Source organism: Pristiophorus japonicus, chromosome 5, assembly GCF_044704955.1.
Source record: "Pristiophorus japonicus isolate sPriJap1 chromosome 5, sPriJap1.hap1, whole genome shotgun sequence".
In the NCBI taxonomy this organism is placed as follows: Eukaryota; Metazoa; Chordata; class Chondrichthyes; family Pristiophoridae; genus Pristiophorus; species Pristiophorus japonicus.
Genome location: NC_091981.1, coordinates 19151982 through 19168442, shown reverse-complemented (window position 1 = coordinate 19168442; position 16461 = coordinate 19151982). Strand labels below are relative to the sequence as shown.

At 46.4% G+C, this 16461-nt stretch overlaps 1 protein-coding gene across 3 annotated transcripts in view; it reads right to left on the bottom strand.

Moving 5' to 3' along the window:
- The window catches only part of LOC139263749 (coagulation factor XIII A chain-like), a 134980-nt gene that overhangs the window by 12264 nt on the left and 106255 nt on the right, over positions 1-16461 (bottom strand). For all 3 annotated transcript variants that reach the window (XM_070879787.1, XM_070879789.1, XM_070879788.1), the window contains exons 12-13: positions 5556-5837; positions 1311-1471 (exon numbers count right to left, since the gene is read on the bottom strand). In XM_070879787.1, the coding sequence (XP_070735888.1) occupies positions 1311-1471; positions 5556-5837 (443 nt within the window). The remainder of the gene's footprint in view (positions 1-1310; positions 1472-5555; positions 5838-16461) is intronic.

Sequence of the window (16461 nt, the reverse complement as noted above, 5' to 3'; positions counted from 1 at the left end):
AGAGCTTGAAATGGAAAGGATTTCCATTTGGGGACTAGCAACCCTTTCCTTGATGAGTGCAAAAATAAAACATAAAAGAGTACTGCACAAGATAAAAGTTCACGGGGTTGGGGGTAATATATTAGCATGGATAGAGGATTGGCTAACTAACAGCAAACAGAGAATTGGGACAAATGGTTCATTCTCTTTTTGGCAACCAGTAACTAATGGGGTGCTGCAGGGATCAGTGCTGGGACCCCAACTATTTACAATCTATATTAACGACTTGGAAGAAGGGACTGAGTGTAAAGTAGCCAAGTTTGCTGATGATACAAAGATGGGAGGAAAAGCAATGTGTGAGGAGGACACAAAAAAATCTGCAAAAGGACACAGACAGGCTAAGTGCGTCGGCAAAAATTTGTCAGATGGAGTATAATGTTGGAAAGTGCGAGGTCATGCACTTTGGCAGAAAAAAAATCAAAGAGCAAGTTATTATTTGAATGGAGAAAGATTGCAAAGTGCCGCAATACAGCGGGACCTGGGGGTACTTGTGCATGATACACAAAAGGATAGTATGCAGGTACAGCAAGTGATCAGGAAGGCCAATGGTATCTTGGCCTTTATTGCAAAGGGGATGGAGTATAAAAGCAGGGAAGTCTTGCTACAGCTATATAAGGTATTGGTGAGGCCCCGCCTGGAATACTGCATGCAGTTTTGGTTTCCATATTTACGAAAGGATATACTTGCTTTGGAGGCAGTTCAGAGAAGGTTCTCTAGGTTGATTCCGGAGCTGAAGTGGTTGACTTATAAGGAAAGGTTGAGTAGGTTGGGCCTCTACTCATTGGAATTCAGAAGAATGAGAGGTTATCTTATCGAAACGTATAGGATTATGAGGGGGCTTGACAAGATGGATGCAGAGAGGATGTTTCCACTGATGGGGGAGACTAGAACTAGAGGGCATGATCTTAGAATAAGGGGCCGCCCATTTAAAACTGAGATAAGGAGAAATTTCTTCTCTCAGAGGGTTGTAAATCTGTGGAATTTGCTGCCTCAGAGAGCTGTGGAAACTGAGACATTGAATAAATTTAAGACAGAAATAGACAGTTTCTTAACGATAAGAGGATGAGGGGTTATGGGGAGCGAGCGGGGAAGTGGAGCTGAGTCCATGATCAGATCAGCCATGATCTTATTGAATGGCGGAGCAGGCTAGAGGGGCTGTATGGCCTACTCCTGCTCCTATTTCTTATGTTCTTATTAAGCATTTCACTGTTTGGTCAATAGGATTTTACTTTCTTCTTTTGTCATTCGATCAGTTTTGCCGGTTGACTTACTTTTATATTCAGCTTTGAAATCTTCAGAGAAAGAATCTTCTCGACAGCGAGTGACTGTCCTGTTTCCTCTACACGTGCACTGACGAGAAAGTGCAGAATGGACTGTTCAACAAGGTGATCCACATAGTCCTTCGACTTGATTTTCACTTGTGCCTGATAAACTGAAATGGGTGAGATGAATAGGTTAGGAAGACAGCTTTGGACATAAGGCTGCAGAAGTTTCAATTGTTTTGAAGTTAGGACCTCCCTCTTTACTTTAAAGCTGTTATATTGTTTTATAAAAACTGGAATCTGCTTTGACCCAAATCGTTCAGTTCCACTAATTCAGCTCAAATTGCTCAATTGGTAAGTTGTAAAACTGCACACTCAGTACAATTGCCTCATAAATCCACAAGTGAGGAACGGAGTGTAAAACCATGTATCACATAATAATTCATGGCACTAACCTAGGAACAAAATGTACTATTCTGAAGTATTGAACTGAATGGTAATTAATTAACATGGGAGCACCATCACCTGCAAGTTCCTCTCCAAGTTACAGAAAATTAAAAAAAATATTACACACTATCCTGACTTGGAAATATATCGCCGTTCCTTCTTTGTCCCTGGGTCAATATCCTGGAACTCCCTCCCTAACAGCACTGTGGGAGTACCTTCGCCACATGAACTGCAGCGGTTCAAGAAGGTGGCTCACCACCACCTTCTCAAGGGCAAATAGGAATGGACAATAAATGCTGGACTTGCCAGTGATGCCCACATCCCGCGAATGAAAAAAAAAGATAGCTCCACCAATAAGTAGCAGTGCAGAACATTGGCAATCTGGCTTGAAAACTGCTTCAGCAATCAAAAAGCAGATAATGAATAACTAGAAAAGGCTTGGCTGTGTTATGCGGTGAGGTGAATTGGATTGGATTGGATTGGGGTGAGTGGGGTATTGTGTGGCAGGCAATGGTCACAAACTAGTGGAGTTCCACAGGGCTATCTTCTGGATCTCCTGCTATCGAAACTCAGCATGAAGTTTATGATGTTTATGGAATAATTTCATTATTTTGTAAATAAATTTATCAAACAAAATGACATTTGTTTGCTTGCAAGGAAAAGAGCAATTTAGATTTTCTGATATGGGGCAGTTTAAAATCCGAATGACTATTGGCGGGTTTTAGACAGGCTGAAACCGAAGTGTGCTCTTTGCACCAAATTGTGCACGGTTAGCTCATTAGCATAGCTTCAGGTGCAGATCTGGATTGATACAGGGAGCACACTAGTGATGAGGTGGTCCTGCAGCACATCAATGTTAAACAGCAACTTGCAGTTATATAGCGCCCTTAATTTAGTAGAACACCCCAAGGTGCTTCACGAGCGTTATCAAACAAAATTCAACACCGAGCCACATAAAGTGATATTCGGGCAGATGACCAAAAGCTTTGTCAAAGATAGTCATTTTAAGGAGCGTTTTAAAGGAGGAGAGAGAGGTAGTGAGGCAGTGAGGTTTAGGGAGGGAATTCCAGAGCCTAGGGCCCAGGCAGCAGAAGGCATGGCCGCCAATGGTGGAGCGCTTAAAATTGGGGATGCGCAAGAGGCCAGAATTGGAGGCGCGCAGAGATCTCAGAGTGTTGTAGGGCTGGAAGAGATTACAGAGATGCGGTGGGAGGGCAGATGGTGAAACAACTGCTAAGTCTAACCCCTTGCTATTTCCTCCTAGAACGCTTACTAGCCATGTTTGGCGTTTTTGATTCCAGAAAATCCCCCTTACAATGGCTTACTACCCTTAGGAAAGAGGAAATTATAGTTTTGGTGCAGCCAGTTAAAGGGGGACCCTGCATTTATAGCTCCAGACAGTGCCAGATTACTGAGATCTTGGCATCAAGGTATCTGTGGAGGAACTACTAGCAGAAGTCAGTGAAAGGTGGAACTGTGTCATGGACACTGAGGGCAGAAGGTCCCCTAAGAAGGTAGTGCAGGTAATCTGGCGAGAAGTAGCAGAGACAGTCAATACAACCTCCACCACCCCAAGAGATGCCACATAGTGCCAAAGGGCTACTGTTAATCTTCAAAGACACTTCATTTAAAGGGACAATGCATCTCCAATCCTCACCATTATGAGGTGCACATGCTCATACTGGGGAAGGTGACGATGATTCTCACAGGCTTGTAAACATTGTCTTCTCTCCCTCCAAAGAAAAAGCTGGTCTTCAATCAGCGACAGAGAAATACAACCGGGGAGAAACACCATGACGGATGTTACTGTATCTGCAGTATTGCACTGGAGTGTTAGCCTCGATTTCACAACCTTCTGACTCAGGCGCGTGTGCTACCCACTGAGCCACAGCTGACACTTATAGAAGATTTCAGAATGACTATAGTTTGGTCTGTGACACTTCTTGTGGTTGTCTGGGTCATATTGGACCCGAACTTGGTGAAAGCCAAGGCCCGCCCAAAGGACCGCCTAAAGACCGGGCTGTACTTTGCCAGGAAGATTCCTCTAAAAGATATGGCAGTACCGCCCGGCGGCAAAATAACAACTTACGCCATGAATCTGGGCGGCAGCGGACGGGAGCTTCCAATCTCGGCGGCAAATGCCATCCTCGCCAAAGTGCTGCCGAGGATTGAGTCGGGCCCAGGGAGTGCGGGGAGAGGGAGGGGCGGGGGGAGGGTGGGTGGGAACAGCTAAAAATAAAAATTTACACACAAAATCTCCCCCCCATTCAGATAAATCGCTGAAAAAAAAAGTTCGCTAGCCTTTTTTTGCAGGTCTCCATACTTACTTGGGGTTAGACCTGCCTCCACGCAGTGGTCCTTCCCCCGCACCAAAATGGCAGCTTGGTGGGCGGGAGGTCACTTACGCAACTTATGCGCTAGCGGCCATCAGCGGGTGGTTCCCAGCGGTCCTCCCCTCTCGCCGGCGGGAGGCCTAGAGGAAACTGTCACCGAGGAGGAGACCGCCCAAAAAACTCGGTGGCAGCCAACGGCAGTGGCCGGGAAGGCCACCAAGTTCGGGCCCCTGATATCTGTTGCCCCATCTCTCTGTGGAAGCCTCACTGGAGCTATTGTTATGAACTTGAAGGCAGTGTTGGTGACAAAGGGAAGGAAACACCAGCAGGCTCACAGCACAAAATCTGAGTGCTCTTGAGAAACCATTAAACATTACAGATAAGCATTTGCGTAACTCAGTGGCACCATCAGGCCTGTTGTCTGAGGCTATTTTGGGAATAGGAATCGGCACTTGTACTAATGGCCTGCCTGGGCAAGGACTGGCCCTCCACTCTCTGCAGATACAGGCAGATCATCGTCATCATCATAGGCAGTCCTTTGGAATTGAGGAAGACTTGCTTCCACTCTTAAAATGAGTTCATAAGTGACTGAACAGTCCAATATGAGAACCACAGTCTCTGTCACAGATGGGACAGATAGTTGTTGAGGGAGGGGGTGGATGGGACTGGTTTGCCACACGCTCTTTCCGTTGCCTGCGCTTGATTTCTGCACGCTCTCGGCGATAAGACTCGAGGTGCTCAGCGCCCTCCCGGATGCACTTCCTCCACTTAGGGCGGTCTTTGCCCAGGGACTCCCAGGTGTCAGTGGGGATGTTGCACTTTATCAGGGAGGCTTTGAGGGTGTCCTTGTAACGTTTCCTCTGCCCGCCTTTGGCTCACTTGCTGTGAAGGAGTTCCGAGTAGAGCACTTGCTTTGGGAGTCTTGTGTCAGGCATGCGGACAATGTGGCCTGCCCAGCAGAGCTGATCAAGTCTGCCCAGTGCTTCAATGCTGGGGATGTTGGCCAGGCAGAAGGAATGTGGTGGGTGGGCACAGAGCGCTTCTCGTGTAGCCTGACCTGACTGTCATCCCTCCAAAGACTTCAGATCGATGGATTCCCGTTGGGAAACCCATTGGTGCTGATAATAGTGCCGGGGCAAAACAGCCTGAACAATTCACACGACAATTCTTGAGAACTGAACTGCTCAGCAGAAACAATTGATCAAAAACAGTGACAATAACCTGAAATATTATAGATTTGGTGTAAGGACCGGCGCCCTGTGAATCAGGTACCACCACAGTCGACCCCTTAGCAATGCTGAAGAACAATTTTAATGGGCGCTCTTTAGAAATGACGTCCTGCAGGTCTGGGCGTGGGGAAATGGAGGGATATCCCCACCCCAAATAAATACTTCAATGAAACCTCCACTTGTCTGCTGCAGAAGCCAGGCCACAGTGCACCCTGTATTAGAAAATCTAGGCTAGTGGATCTTACCATCGTGAGGTTTCACAACTACTTTAATGGTCTCGTTCTTAATTTGGACTTTTGGGACTCCTGTGTAGAAGACCACATTGCCGCTGAAATGGGCGGTCATAGTTCGTTTTTCACTGCTATTGTTTTTGAGCTCCACGGCGACCTCAAAGTTGGTGCCCAGAAAAACGTTTCCAGGCACATGCATGTCCACTGTTGCATCCATTGGCGTCTCAATTACAGTTTGATCCTTCTTAACGCCGTACTGGATGGCCGAGTCCTGGGCCATCCTCTCCTCCCGACTGCCTATAGAGGGGCGCAATCAAAAAAAAACACACAAACATAGGTGAAATTCTCCCCAAGCAATGAGAAGACACGGGAAGTAATTTCCCGAGCACCCAGTTGCCGGGAGAGGGCCTCGTCCTCGTGGAAGAGCAGATTCGTAAAATGACCTCTCGTGTATAGTGCACCGAGTCACGACACTTCACAATGCGGGTGTCAGTGGGATAGATATTGAGGCAGAAAGGGAATAGTATCGCCCCAAAATTGACTTACCGTCCCCATCCCTCTGTTCGCTGTTGCCCCCCCCCCCCCCACCCCCGCCGGCCTACTGTTGGGTGGCCACACGCCCACTTAGGTAAGGCAGTAGGCCTCATTTAAAATTCAACTCATGGTCCTATGATACAACAACGATGACTTGCATTTATATAGTGCCTTTAATGTATTAAAACGTCACAACAGCGTCCTCAAACATATTTTGACAGCGAGCCACGTATGGTGATGTTAGGACAAGTTGGTCACAGAGATAGGTTTTAAGAAGAGTCTTAAAGGAGGAGAGGTAGAGAGGTGAAAAGGCTTAGGGAGGGAATTCCTGAGTTTAGGACCTAGACAAGCAGCGTATCTGTGATTGTACTTGTTAAGTATGGAAGAACTCCACAAGACTGAGTACTGTGAGCTAAAACTGATGTGACCTTAGTCCCTTTAATACAACTCCAGAGTGCCTAAGCAGCATGGCAGACAAGCTTTTATACTCCCTTGCACAAGGTGTGCAGGTAACCCTTGGGCCTCCAACAGTTGCGCCCTCTGGTGGCAAGTCTTACACAGTTACAATGTTTACATACATAACAGTACTGCCCACACTCGCAACAGCCAGGGCTTGGAAAATCGACTCTTTTATCCTATTTTGAGACTTCCTCCCCTTACCTCTTTGTTCAGGCAACATGCCACCTCTCCATGGAATCATCTTATTCTCCCCGTAGCTAAATTCGATTTAAATGAAAAATTTATTTTTGTAGAATTAAAAATTCATTAACCTGCAGTATTGGAAAGCTGGATAGATCATTATTCTGCTCTGGTAGACTTTCACATTTTGAACAAATCACATATGTCATTCCTTCAATTGTGTTTTCTAAAACATCTTACTGCTGAACTCAATATCCTTCACTGCTCCCTCTTTTTATTGTGTTCCTTCCTCCTACTCTCTTGCCTTTGTTACATCCTTCATTTTCTGCCAAAATAAATCATTTTGCTTTCTCTATTCCTTTCCAGTTTTTTAATCTGGCATTTCAGTCTTCATTCCATCCCATCTCCATCTTGCCACAGACCATATAACTAGTTACTTGGAGATTCAGTCAGTGGATTTGAGTAGGTGCGACTCGAAGGATAAATAGTTAGGCCTAGAAATTGGTTTGTGTCAGCCTGCCAGCGCCAACTGGGCACAGGGAACGTTTCTTGCGTCAGACTGGGTAGGCCTGAGACCCGTCCAATACTGAAAGAAGAAAGACTTGCATTTATATAGCGCCTTTCATGACCACCGGATGTCTCAAGGCGCTTTACAACCAATTAAGTACTTTTGGAGTGCAGTCACTTTTGTAATGTGGGAAATGCGGCTGCCAATTTGCGCACAGCAAGCTCCCACAGGCAGCAATGTGATAATGACCAGATAATCTGTTTTAGTGATGTTGATTAAGGGATAAATATTGGCCAGGACACTGGGGATAACGTCCCTGCTCTTCTTCGAAATAACGCCATGGGATCTTTTACGTCCACCTGAGAGAGCAGACGGGACCTTGCTTTAACGTCTCATCCAAAAGATGGCACCTCCGACAGTGCAGCACTCCCTCAGCACTGCATTGGAGTGTCAGCCTAGATTCATATGCTGAAGTCTCTGGAGTCGGACTTGAACCCATACCCCTTCTGACTCAGAGGCGAGAGTGCTACCCACTGAACCACAGCTGACACTTGGGCCTCATTTACATCAGGCTGGCGAGCTGCACACGCCTGCTGGGTTCCCCCAGGCAGCTCGCCGACAAAGATTGTTTGAATTTCAGCCACTGCATTGCCGGCGGCGACCCTTAGGTGTGCTTTGAGAGGGGTGGGGGTTAAGTGATCGGGTGTGTGGGGGCAACAGAGAGAGGGGTAAGCGAGCAGTGGAGTGGGGGGCAGGCGCGATCGAGAGAGGAAGCAAACGCTGACCGTCATATTGGACACTTTGGCGCCAGTTTAATGTCTGCAAAATGGGTGCAGCAACATTGACTTTCTAGGCTCAAAATTCTCATGGCAGACAGTATGCCATATCCTACTTATGCAGCGCAGAATATTGTAACAGTTCTATTGTGCTTGTTAGGTATTTGCTGTCCGCTGAAAAAAATAGCCAAAGCATAACGGCTTTGTAATTCTCGTTAACATGATAAAATTGGTTCATCTGTACCAATCTATGTTTTTGAATTTAAGGTCATAAAGTCATCATTAATGCCAGTATTGGGAGAAATAAAATCCTTAAATGTCTCAAACCATAGCAATTAAATAGAGTTAAAGGCCAGAAAATACATGTGGTGTAGACTCAACAGAATTAAGATGAGCAGATCGTTAACAGCAAACTTAAAAATAAAATGGGAGATCAGCTTTCCCTCTTGCCCACTGCTGATGAGCTGAGACCTGCATCTTCGAGACTCCTGCGGCCTCATTTTCCCCACCCACTGTGGCGTTTTGTCCCGGGGAGGTTTCCCACCTGGCGGCCTAGCGGTAAATGTGACAGAGCTCCGTTTGGGCACGTCGGCAGCCTGAATTGATTTAACAGAAGGTATCAGACGGATGAAGCGTTAGGAAGAGCTGTGTAGCACACAGTTTAAAAAAAAAGAAAATAAGCATACCGCCAAACAAGGTTGTGGCTTGTTGTTTGCACATTGAAAACGGCAGAATATTCAATTTTACAACAAAAGAGGGATGGCCACCTTAGTCTGGTCCGTTTCCATGACGATACCTGCATGCTGTGAGGGAGCGTTAGAAACATTCCAGGTGGTGGGCCCGTGATTGTCCAATGGACGCTATTGGTGTGCAAGGTACCTCGTCATGGATGAGGTCTCAGGTAATTCACTCTTAAGACACTGAGCAGCACCCACTGGGTGCACAAGACATTGGAGATGTGCAGGAGAGGTTGGTTGGGCCTAGATGAAGGGGTTGTCTTATGAAGAGAGATTGAGCAGGTTGGGCCTGTACTCATTGGAGATTAGAAGAATGAGAGGTGATCTTATTGAAACGTATAAGATTCTGAGGGAGATTGACAGGGTAGATGCAGAGAGGATGTTTCCTCTCGTGGGGGAATCTAGAACTAGGGGGCATTGTTTCAGAATAAGGGGTCGCCCATTTAAAAGGGAGATGAGGAGGAATTTATTTTCTCAGAGGGTGGTCAATCTATGGAATTCTCTGCCCCAGAGAGCTGTAGAGGCTGGGTCATTGATTATATTTAAGGTGGCGATAGACAGATTTTTGAACGATAGGGGAGTGAAGGGTTATGGGGAGCGGGCATCAAAGTGGAGTTGAGGCCAAGATCAGATCAGCCATGATCTTAGTGAATGGCTGAGCAGGCTCGAGGGACCAAATGGCCGACTCCTGCTCCTATTTCCTATGTTCTTATGTTCTGTGGGTCTTTTCCTGCCCTGTCGCATTTCCCAGCTAGCCCAAAGGAATCTCTCTTAGACCATCCCTTGGAGTCGAGGATGACTTGCTTGCACACTAAAAATGAGTTCTCAGGTGACTGAAAAGTCCACTGTGGGACCTACAGGGCCCAAGTTTCCACACGATAAAAAACGAGCGCCCCTCCGAGCTGGGCGCCCATTTTTCGCGCCTAAAACGGCGGCAGAAAAAAAAAAATCGCGATTCTGGAGCGTTCTGCAGCTCCTTGTCTGTTTGGCGCGGCGCCCAGGGGGGCAGAGCCTACACTCGCGCCGATTTTGTAAGTGGGAGGGACGGGTACTATTTAAATTAGTTTTTTTTCCTGCCGGCAACGCTGCGCGTGCGCGTTGGAGCGTTCGCGCACGCGCAGTGTGAAAAAAAACACTGGCACTCGGCCATTTTTGTAGTTCTTTGTAGTTCTTTGTAGGTGTTTAGTTTTTGAACATTTTTTAATAAAAGCACATTGCCATCAGCACTGAGGCTTCTTGCAGCAGTGAGAAGAGTGCAGGAAGCCTCAGAAAGTTGAGGCAGCCGTTTCCCGACGACCTCCCTCTTTTGCCGTCGGGAAATGGCTCCTCAATTTCTGAGGCTTCCTGCAGCCTTCTGTCTCCTTCCCTCCCTTCCTCCCGCCGTCTGGAACGGCTTCCCTCCCCCGCGTTCGGTCGGGTCGGTTCCCTCCCTCCCTCCCTCCTGCCCGCCTGCCTTCGGGAATGGCTGTCTCGTTTTGTGAGGCTTGCTGCAGAATTCTCCCTGGCTGAAGCACTTTCACACAGGTAGGAAGATGGTTTATTTAATCTTTTCTTTGCTTATAAATGTTTATTCAGGTTAGATTTATTTGTATAATATTTGTATGTATAAATAAGGATTTATTGTAGAATTTAATGACTTCCCTTCCCCCCCTCCCCCCCCCCCCCCACCTCGTTCTGGACGCCTAATTTGTAACCTGCGCCTGATTTTTTAATGTGTAGAACAGGTTTTTTCAGTTCGACAAAAATCTTCACTTGCTCCATTCTACTTTAGTTTGGAGTACGTTTTCACTGTGGAAACTTTGAAATCAGGCGTCAGTGGCCGGACACGCCCCCTTTTGAAGAAAAAATTCTGACTAGATCTGCAGAAAAAAAAATATGGAGAATTGCGATTTTTTTAAGATAGTCCGTTCTCCACCAGTTGCTCCTAAAAATCAGGCGCAAGTCATGTGGAAACTTGGGCCCACAGTCTCTGTCACAGGTGGGGCAAACGGTGGTTGGAGGAACGGGTGGGTGGGGAGCCCGGGTTGCCGCACGCTCCTTCAGCTGTCGACGCCTGGCTTCAGCTTGCTCTCGGCGAAGTGACTCAAGGTGTTCAGCGCCTTCCCAGATGCTTTTCGTCCACTTTGGACGTTCTTGGGCCAAGATTTCCCAGGTGTCGATGGGGATGTTTCACTTTTTCCAAGTCGGCTTTGAGGATGTCCTTGAAGCGTTTCCTCTGCCCACCTGGGGCACCAAAGGAATGAGATTGAAACTGCAGACACACGGAAGACCTGTTTGGCCCTGCTGATTTGGTTAGCTCAGCGGATGAAATGACTCGCCTTGAATGAGCTGCCCAGGTTGAGTGTTACTGGTTACAAAGCACACAATGCACTATACGGTTAACACGTTCGTTCAAATACTTTTTGTCCACTATTTTCACAGAGGGATTTCACCATTTTAATTTTCAAATGGATTAGTGCTCCAGTTAAAATAACTGACAATAAGAATTTCCTGGGAATGTCTCTCGCTTTCATACACTTATGTTTACATGGTGAAATTTCAAGAGCTTATTCTTTTTTCAGTCAGGGTGACGCAGCATGTAGGAAACGAGGTCTATCTGACCAGAGATAGGTACAGGATTTCAGACACCACAATCTCTTTATCAGAATTATTGTTTATCTTTTCTGTCTTGTTCTTCTGAAAATGAGGCAACAAGGTATTTCGGGACAGGACCAAATAAAAAGATTTTGTATGTAGGGCATTATTTATCAACTTTGTTTAATTTAATGCTCTCATCACTGCCAACTTGCAGTCGGTATTTTGAAAATTCTTATTTTAAGGAGGTCGGTGTATGATTGTGACACCTCTAATGACCACCGAACGTCTCAAAGCGCTTTACAGCCAATGAAGTACTTTTTGAAGTGTAGTCACTGCTGTGATGTGGGAAACGCAGCAACCAATTTGCGTACAGCAAGCTCCCACAAATAGCAATGTGATAATGACCAGACAATCTGTTTTTGTTTTGTTAATTGAGTGATAAATATTGGCCAGCACACTGGGGATAATGTTGTGTATGTATAATATAAGTATACTCCCTGTACACTCAATATACAGTTACATAAGATTACTGGATGTACCTTCACACTATATGCACTGTGCTTGTACCACCAGAGGGTGCAACTGGTGGAGACCTAGGGGTCACCGGTACACAACAGGTGACCAGATATAAAAGGGAACTCACCGTGCTGTACCCTCACTCAGGAGCTGCAATAAATGGACTAAGGTCACAACAGTTCAAGTACAATACCTTACCTCATGGAGTCATTACTAGAGTGCTTACAGACACAACAGATAACTCCCCTGCTCTTCATTGAAATAGTGCTATGGAGATCTTTTGTGTCCACCTGAGAGAGCAAATGGGGCCTCGGTTTAACGTCTCATCCGAAAGACGCCATCTCTGACTGTGCAGCACTCCCTCAGAGTGTCGGCCTAGATTTATGTGCTGAAGTCACCGGAGTGGGACTTGAACCCACAACCTTCTGACTCAGAGGCGAGGGTGCTACCCACTGAGCCACAGCTGACACTACTACAGCTGAAGAGCCAGTGTTGTTTCTCCGGGGCCCACAAGGAATGTTTAGGTCTCCCTTGCCCAGGGGGCCTCACCACCACCTCACACACCTTACCTCTCACAAGGCCCTCCCAAACACCCCCCTCCTCACCCCCCACATGATTTGCCATCTTGCCAGCGAGCCTTCCATTGGCACCTGCATGTGGCCTCCTGCCCCCCAAACCTCCAGCCCTGCCCACCAGCCAGCTGTCGCTTCCCGCTCGTCTTGGACGGGCAGCTGAACGGCAGCGTGCAGACGGTGCCCGGCCGGAGGGGGGGGGGTTACAATCGCCTGGGCCTCATGCTGCAGAGGTCGAGGGGGAGGGGAGAAGAGGCTGATGCTCCCCCCACCCCCCCGCACCCACCTGAATCCTGCCCCCATTATAGTCTGGGCTTTAGTTGAATGGTAGAATTGTTTTGTATTCGCTTACCCGTAGGAATACGCTATTCATTCTTTCAGCATTAATACATTATTAAACATCCAAACAGAACAACATCTTGTAGAACTGAGAAGAATACTTTGCTAGGCTAGCACACTGATGATGAAACCCACTTTGACAAACTGCAGAGATGGAGAAACATTACTCAATGAAATGCAGTGAAAAAATTATGAAGGTAGAATTGCTCTGCTTGCTGTGAAGCAACATCGTAAATGTATCATAGAATCATAGAAATTGATGGCATAGAAGGTGCTGTTGGGGAGGAGTTAAACTAATATGGCAGGGGGATGGGAACCAATGCAGGGAGATAGAGGGAAACAAAAAGGAGGCAAAAACAAAAGACAGAAAGGAGATGAGGAAAAGTGGAGGGCAGAGAAACCCAAGGCAAAGAACAAAAAGAGCCATTGTACAGCAAAATTCTAAAAGGACAGAGGGTGTTAAAAAAACAAGCCTAAAGGCTTTGTGTCGTAATGCAAGGAGTATCCGCAATAAGGTGGATGAATTAACTGTGCAAATAGATGTTAACAAATATGATGTGATTGGGATTACGGAGACGTGGCTCCAGGATGAGCAGGGCTGGGAACTCAACATCCAGGGGTATTCAACATTCAGGAAGGATAGAATAAAAGGAAAAGGAGGTGGGGTAGCATTGCTGGTTAAGGAGGAGATTAAGGCAATAGTTAGGAAGGACATTAGCTTGGATGATGTGGAATCTATATGGGTAGAGCTGCAGAACACCAAAGGGCAAAAAACGTTAGTGGGAGTTGTGTACAGACCTCCAAACAGTAGTAGTGATGTTGGGGAGGGCATCAAACAGGAAATTAGGGGTGCGTGCAATAAAGGTGCAGCAGTTATAATGGGTGACTTTAATATGCACATAGATTGGGCTAACCAAACTGGAAGCAATACGGTGGAGGAGGATTTTCTGGAGTGCATAAGGGATGGTTTTTTAGACCAATATGTCGAGGAACCAACTAGGGGGGAGGCCATCTTAGACTGGGTGTTATGTAATGAGAAAGGATTAATTAGCAATCTCATTGTGCGAGGCCCCTTGGGGAAGAGTGACCATAATATGGTGGAATTCTGCATTAGGATGGAGAATGAAACAGTTAATTCAGAGACCATGGTCCAGAACTTAAAGAAGGCTAACTTTGAAGGTATGAGGCGTGAATTGGCTGAGATGGATTGGCGAATGATACTTAAGGGGTTGACTGTGGATGGGCAATGGCAGACATTTAGAGACCGCATGGATGAACTACAACAATTGTACATTCCTGTCTGGCATAGAAATAAAAAAGGGAAGGTGGCTCAACCGTGGCTATCAAGGGAAATCAGGGATAGTATTAAAGCCAAGGAAGTGGCATACAAATTGGCCAGAAATAGCAGCGAACCTGGGGACTGGGAGAAATTTAGAACTCAGCAGAGGAGGACAAAGGGTTTGATTAGGGCAGGGAAAATGGAGTATGAGAAGAAGCTTGCAGGGAACATTAAGACGGATTGCAAAAGTTTCTATAGATATGTAAAGAGAAAAAGGTTAGTAAAGACAAATGTAGGTCCCCTGCAGTCAGAATCAGGGGAAGTCATAACGGGGAACAAAGAAATGGCGGACCAATTGAACAAGTACTTTGGTTCGGTATTCACGAAGGAGGACACGAACAACCTTCCGGTTATAAAAGGGGTCGGGGGGTCTAGTAAGGAGGAGGAACTGAGGGAAATCCTTATTAGCCGGGAAATTGTGTTGGGGAAATTGATGGGATTGAAGGTGCGATAAATCCCCAGGGCCTGATGGACTGCATCCCAGAGTACTTAAGGAGGTGGCCTTGGGAATAGTGGATGCGTTGACAGTCATTTTCCAACATTCCATTGACTCTGGATCAGTTCCTATGGAGTGGAGGGTAGCCAATGTAACCCCACTTTTTAAAAAAGGAGGGAGAGAGAAAACAGGGAATTATAGACCGGTCAGCCTGACATCGGTAGTGGGTAAAATGATGGAATCAATTATTAAGGATGTCATAGCAGTGCATTTGGAAAGAGGTGACATGATAGGTCCAAGTCAGCATGGATTTGTGAAAGGGAAATCATGCTTGACAAATCTTCTGGAATTTTTTGAGGATGTTTCCAGTAGAGTGGATAAGGGAGAACCAGTTGATGTGGTATATTTGGACTTTCAGAAGGCGTTCGACAAGGTCCCACACAAGAGATTGATGTGCAAAGTTAGAGCACATGGGATTGGGGGTAGTGTACTGACATGGATTGAGAACTGGTTGTCAGACAGGAAGCAAAGAGTAGGAGTAAATGGGTACTTTTCAGAATGGCAGGCAGTGACTAGTGGGGTACCGCAAGGTTCTGTGCTGGGGCCCCAGCTGTTTACACTGTACATTAATGATTTAGATGAGGGGATTAAATGTAGTATCTCCAAATTTGCGGATGACACTAAGTTGGGTGGCAGTGTGAGCTGCGAGGAGGATGCTGTGAGGCTGCAGAGCGACTTGGATAGGTTAGGTGAGTGGGCAAATGCATGGCAGATGAAGTATAATGTGGATAAATGTGAGGTTATCCACTTTGGTGGTAAAAACAGAGAGACAGACTATTATCTGAATGGTGACAGATTAGGAAAAGGGGAGGTGCAAAGAGACCTGGGTGTCATGGTACATCAGTCATTGAAGGTTGGCATGCAGGTGCAGCAGGCGGTTAAGAAAGCAAATGGCATGTTGGCCTTCATAGCAAGGGGATTTGAGTACAGGGGCAGGGAGGTGTTGCTACAGTTGTACAGGGCATTGGTGAGGCCACACCTGGAGTATTGTGTACAGTTTTGGTCTCCTAACCTGAGGAAGGACATTCTTGCTATTGAGGGAGTGCAGCGAAGGTTCACCAGACTGATTCCCGGGATGGCGGGACTGACCTATCAAGAAAGACTGGATCAACTGGGCTTGTATTCACTGGAGTTCAGAAGAATGAGAGGGGACCTCATAGAAACATATAAAATTCTGACGGGGTTAGACAGGTTAGATGCAGGAAGAATGTTCCCAATGTTGGGGAAGTCCAGAACCAGGGGTCACAGTCTAAGGATAAGGGGTAAGCCATTTAGGACCGAGATGCGGAGGAACTTCTTCACCCAGAGAGTGGTGAACCTGTGGAATTCTCTACCACAGAGAGTTGTTGAGGCCAATTCACTAAATATATTCAAAAAGGAGTTAGATGAGGTCCTTACTGCTAGGGGGATCAAGGGGTATGGCGAGAAAGCAGGAATGGGGTACTGAAGTTGAATGTTCAGCCATGAACTCATTGAATGGCGGTGCAGGCTAGAAGGGCCGAATGGCCTACTCCTGCACCTATTTTCTATGTTTCTATGTTTCTATTATGCCCATTGTGTCTGTGCCTAATCCTACTTTTGAGCTCTTGATCCATAACTGACAGGTTACGGCACTTTAAGTGCATATCCAAGTAATATTTCAATGTAATGAGGGTTTCTGCCTCTACCACCCTTTCAGGCAGTGCATTCTAGACCCTCATCACCTTCTGGGTGAAAATATTTCTCCTCAACTCCCCTCTAATCCTTTTACCAATTACTTTAAATCTATGCCCCCTGGTTATTGACCCCTCTGCTAAGGGAAATAGATCCTTCCTATCCACTCTATCTAGGCCCCTCATAATTTGATACACCTCAATAAGGTCTCCCCTCAGCCTCCTCTGTTCCAAAG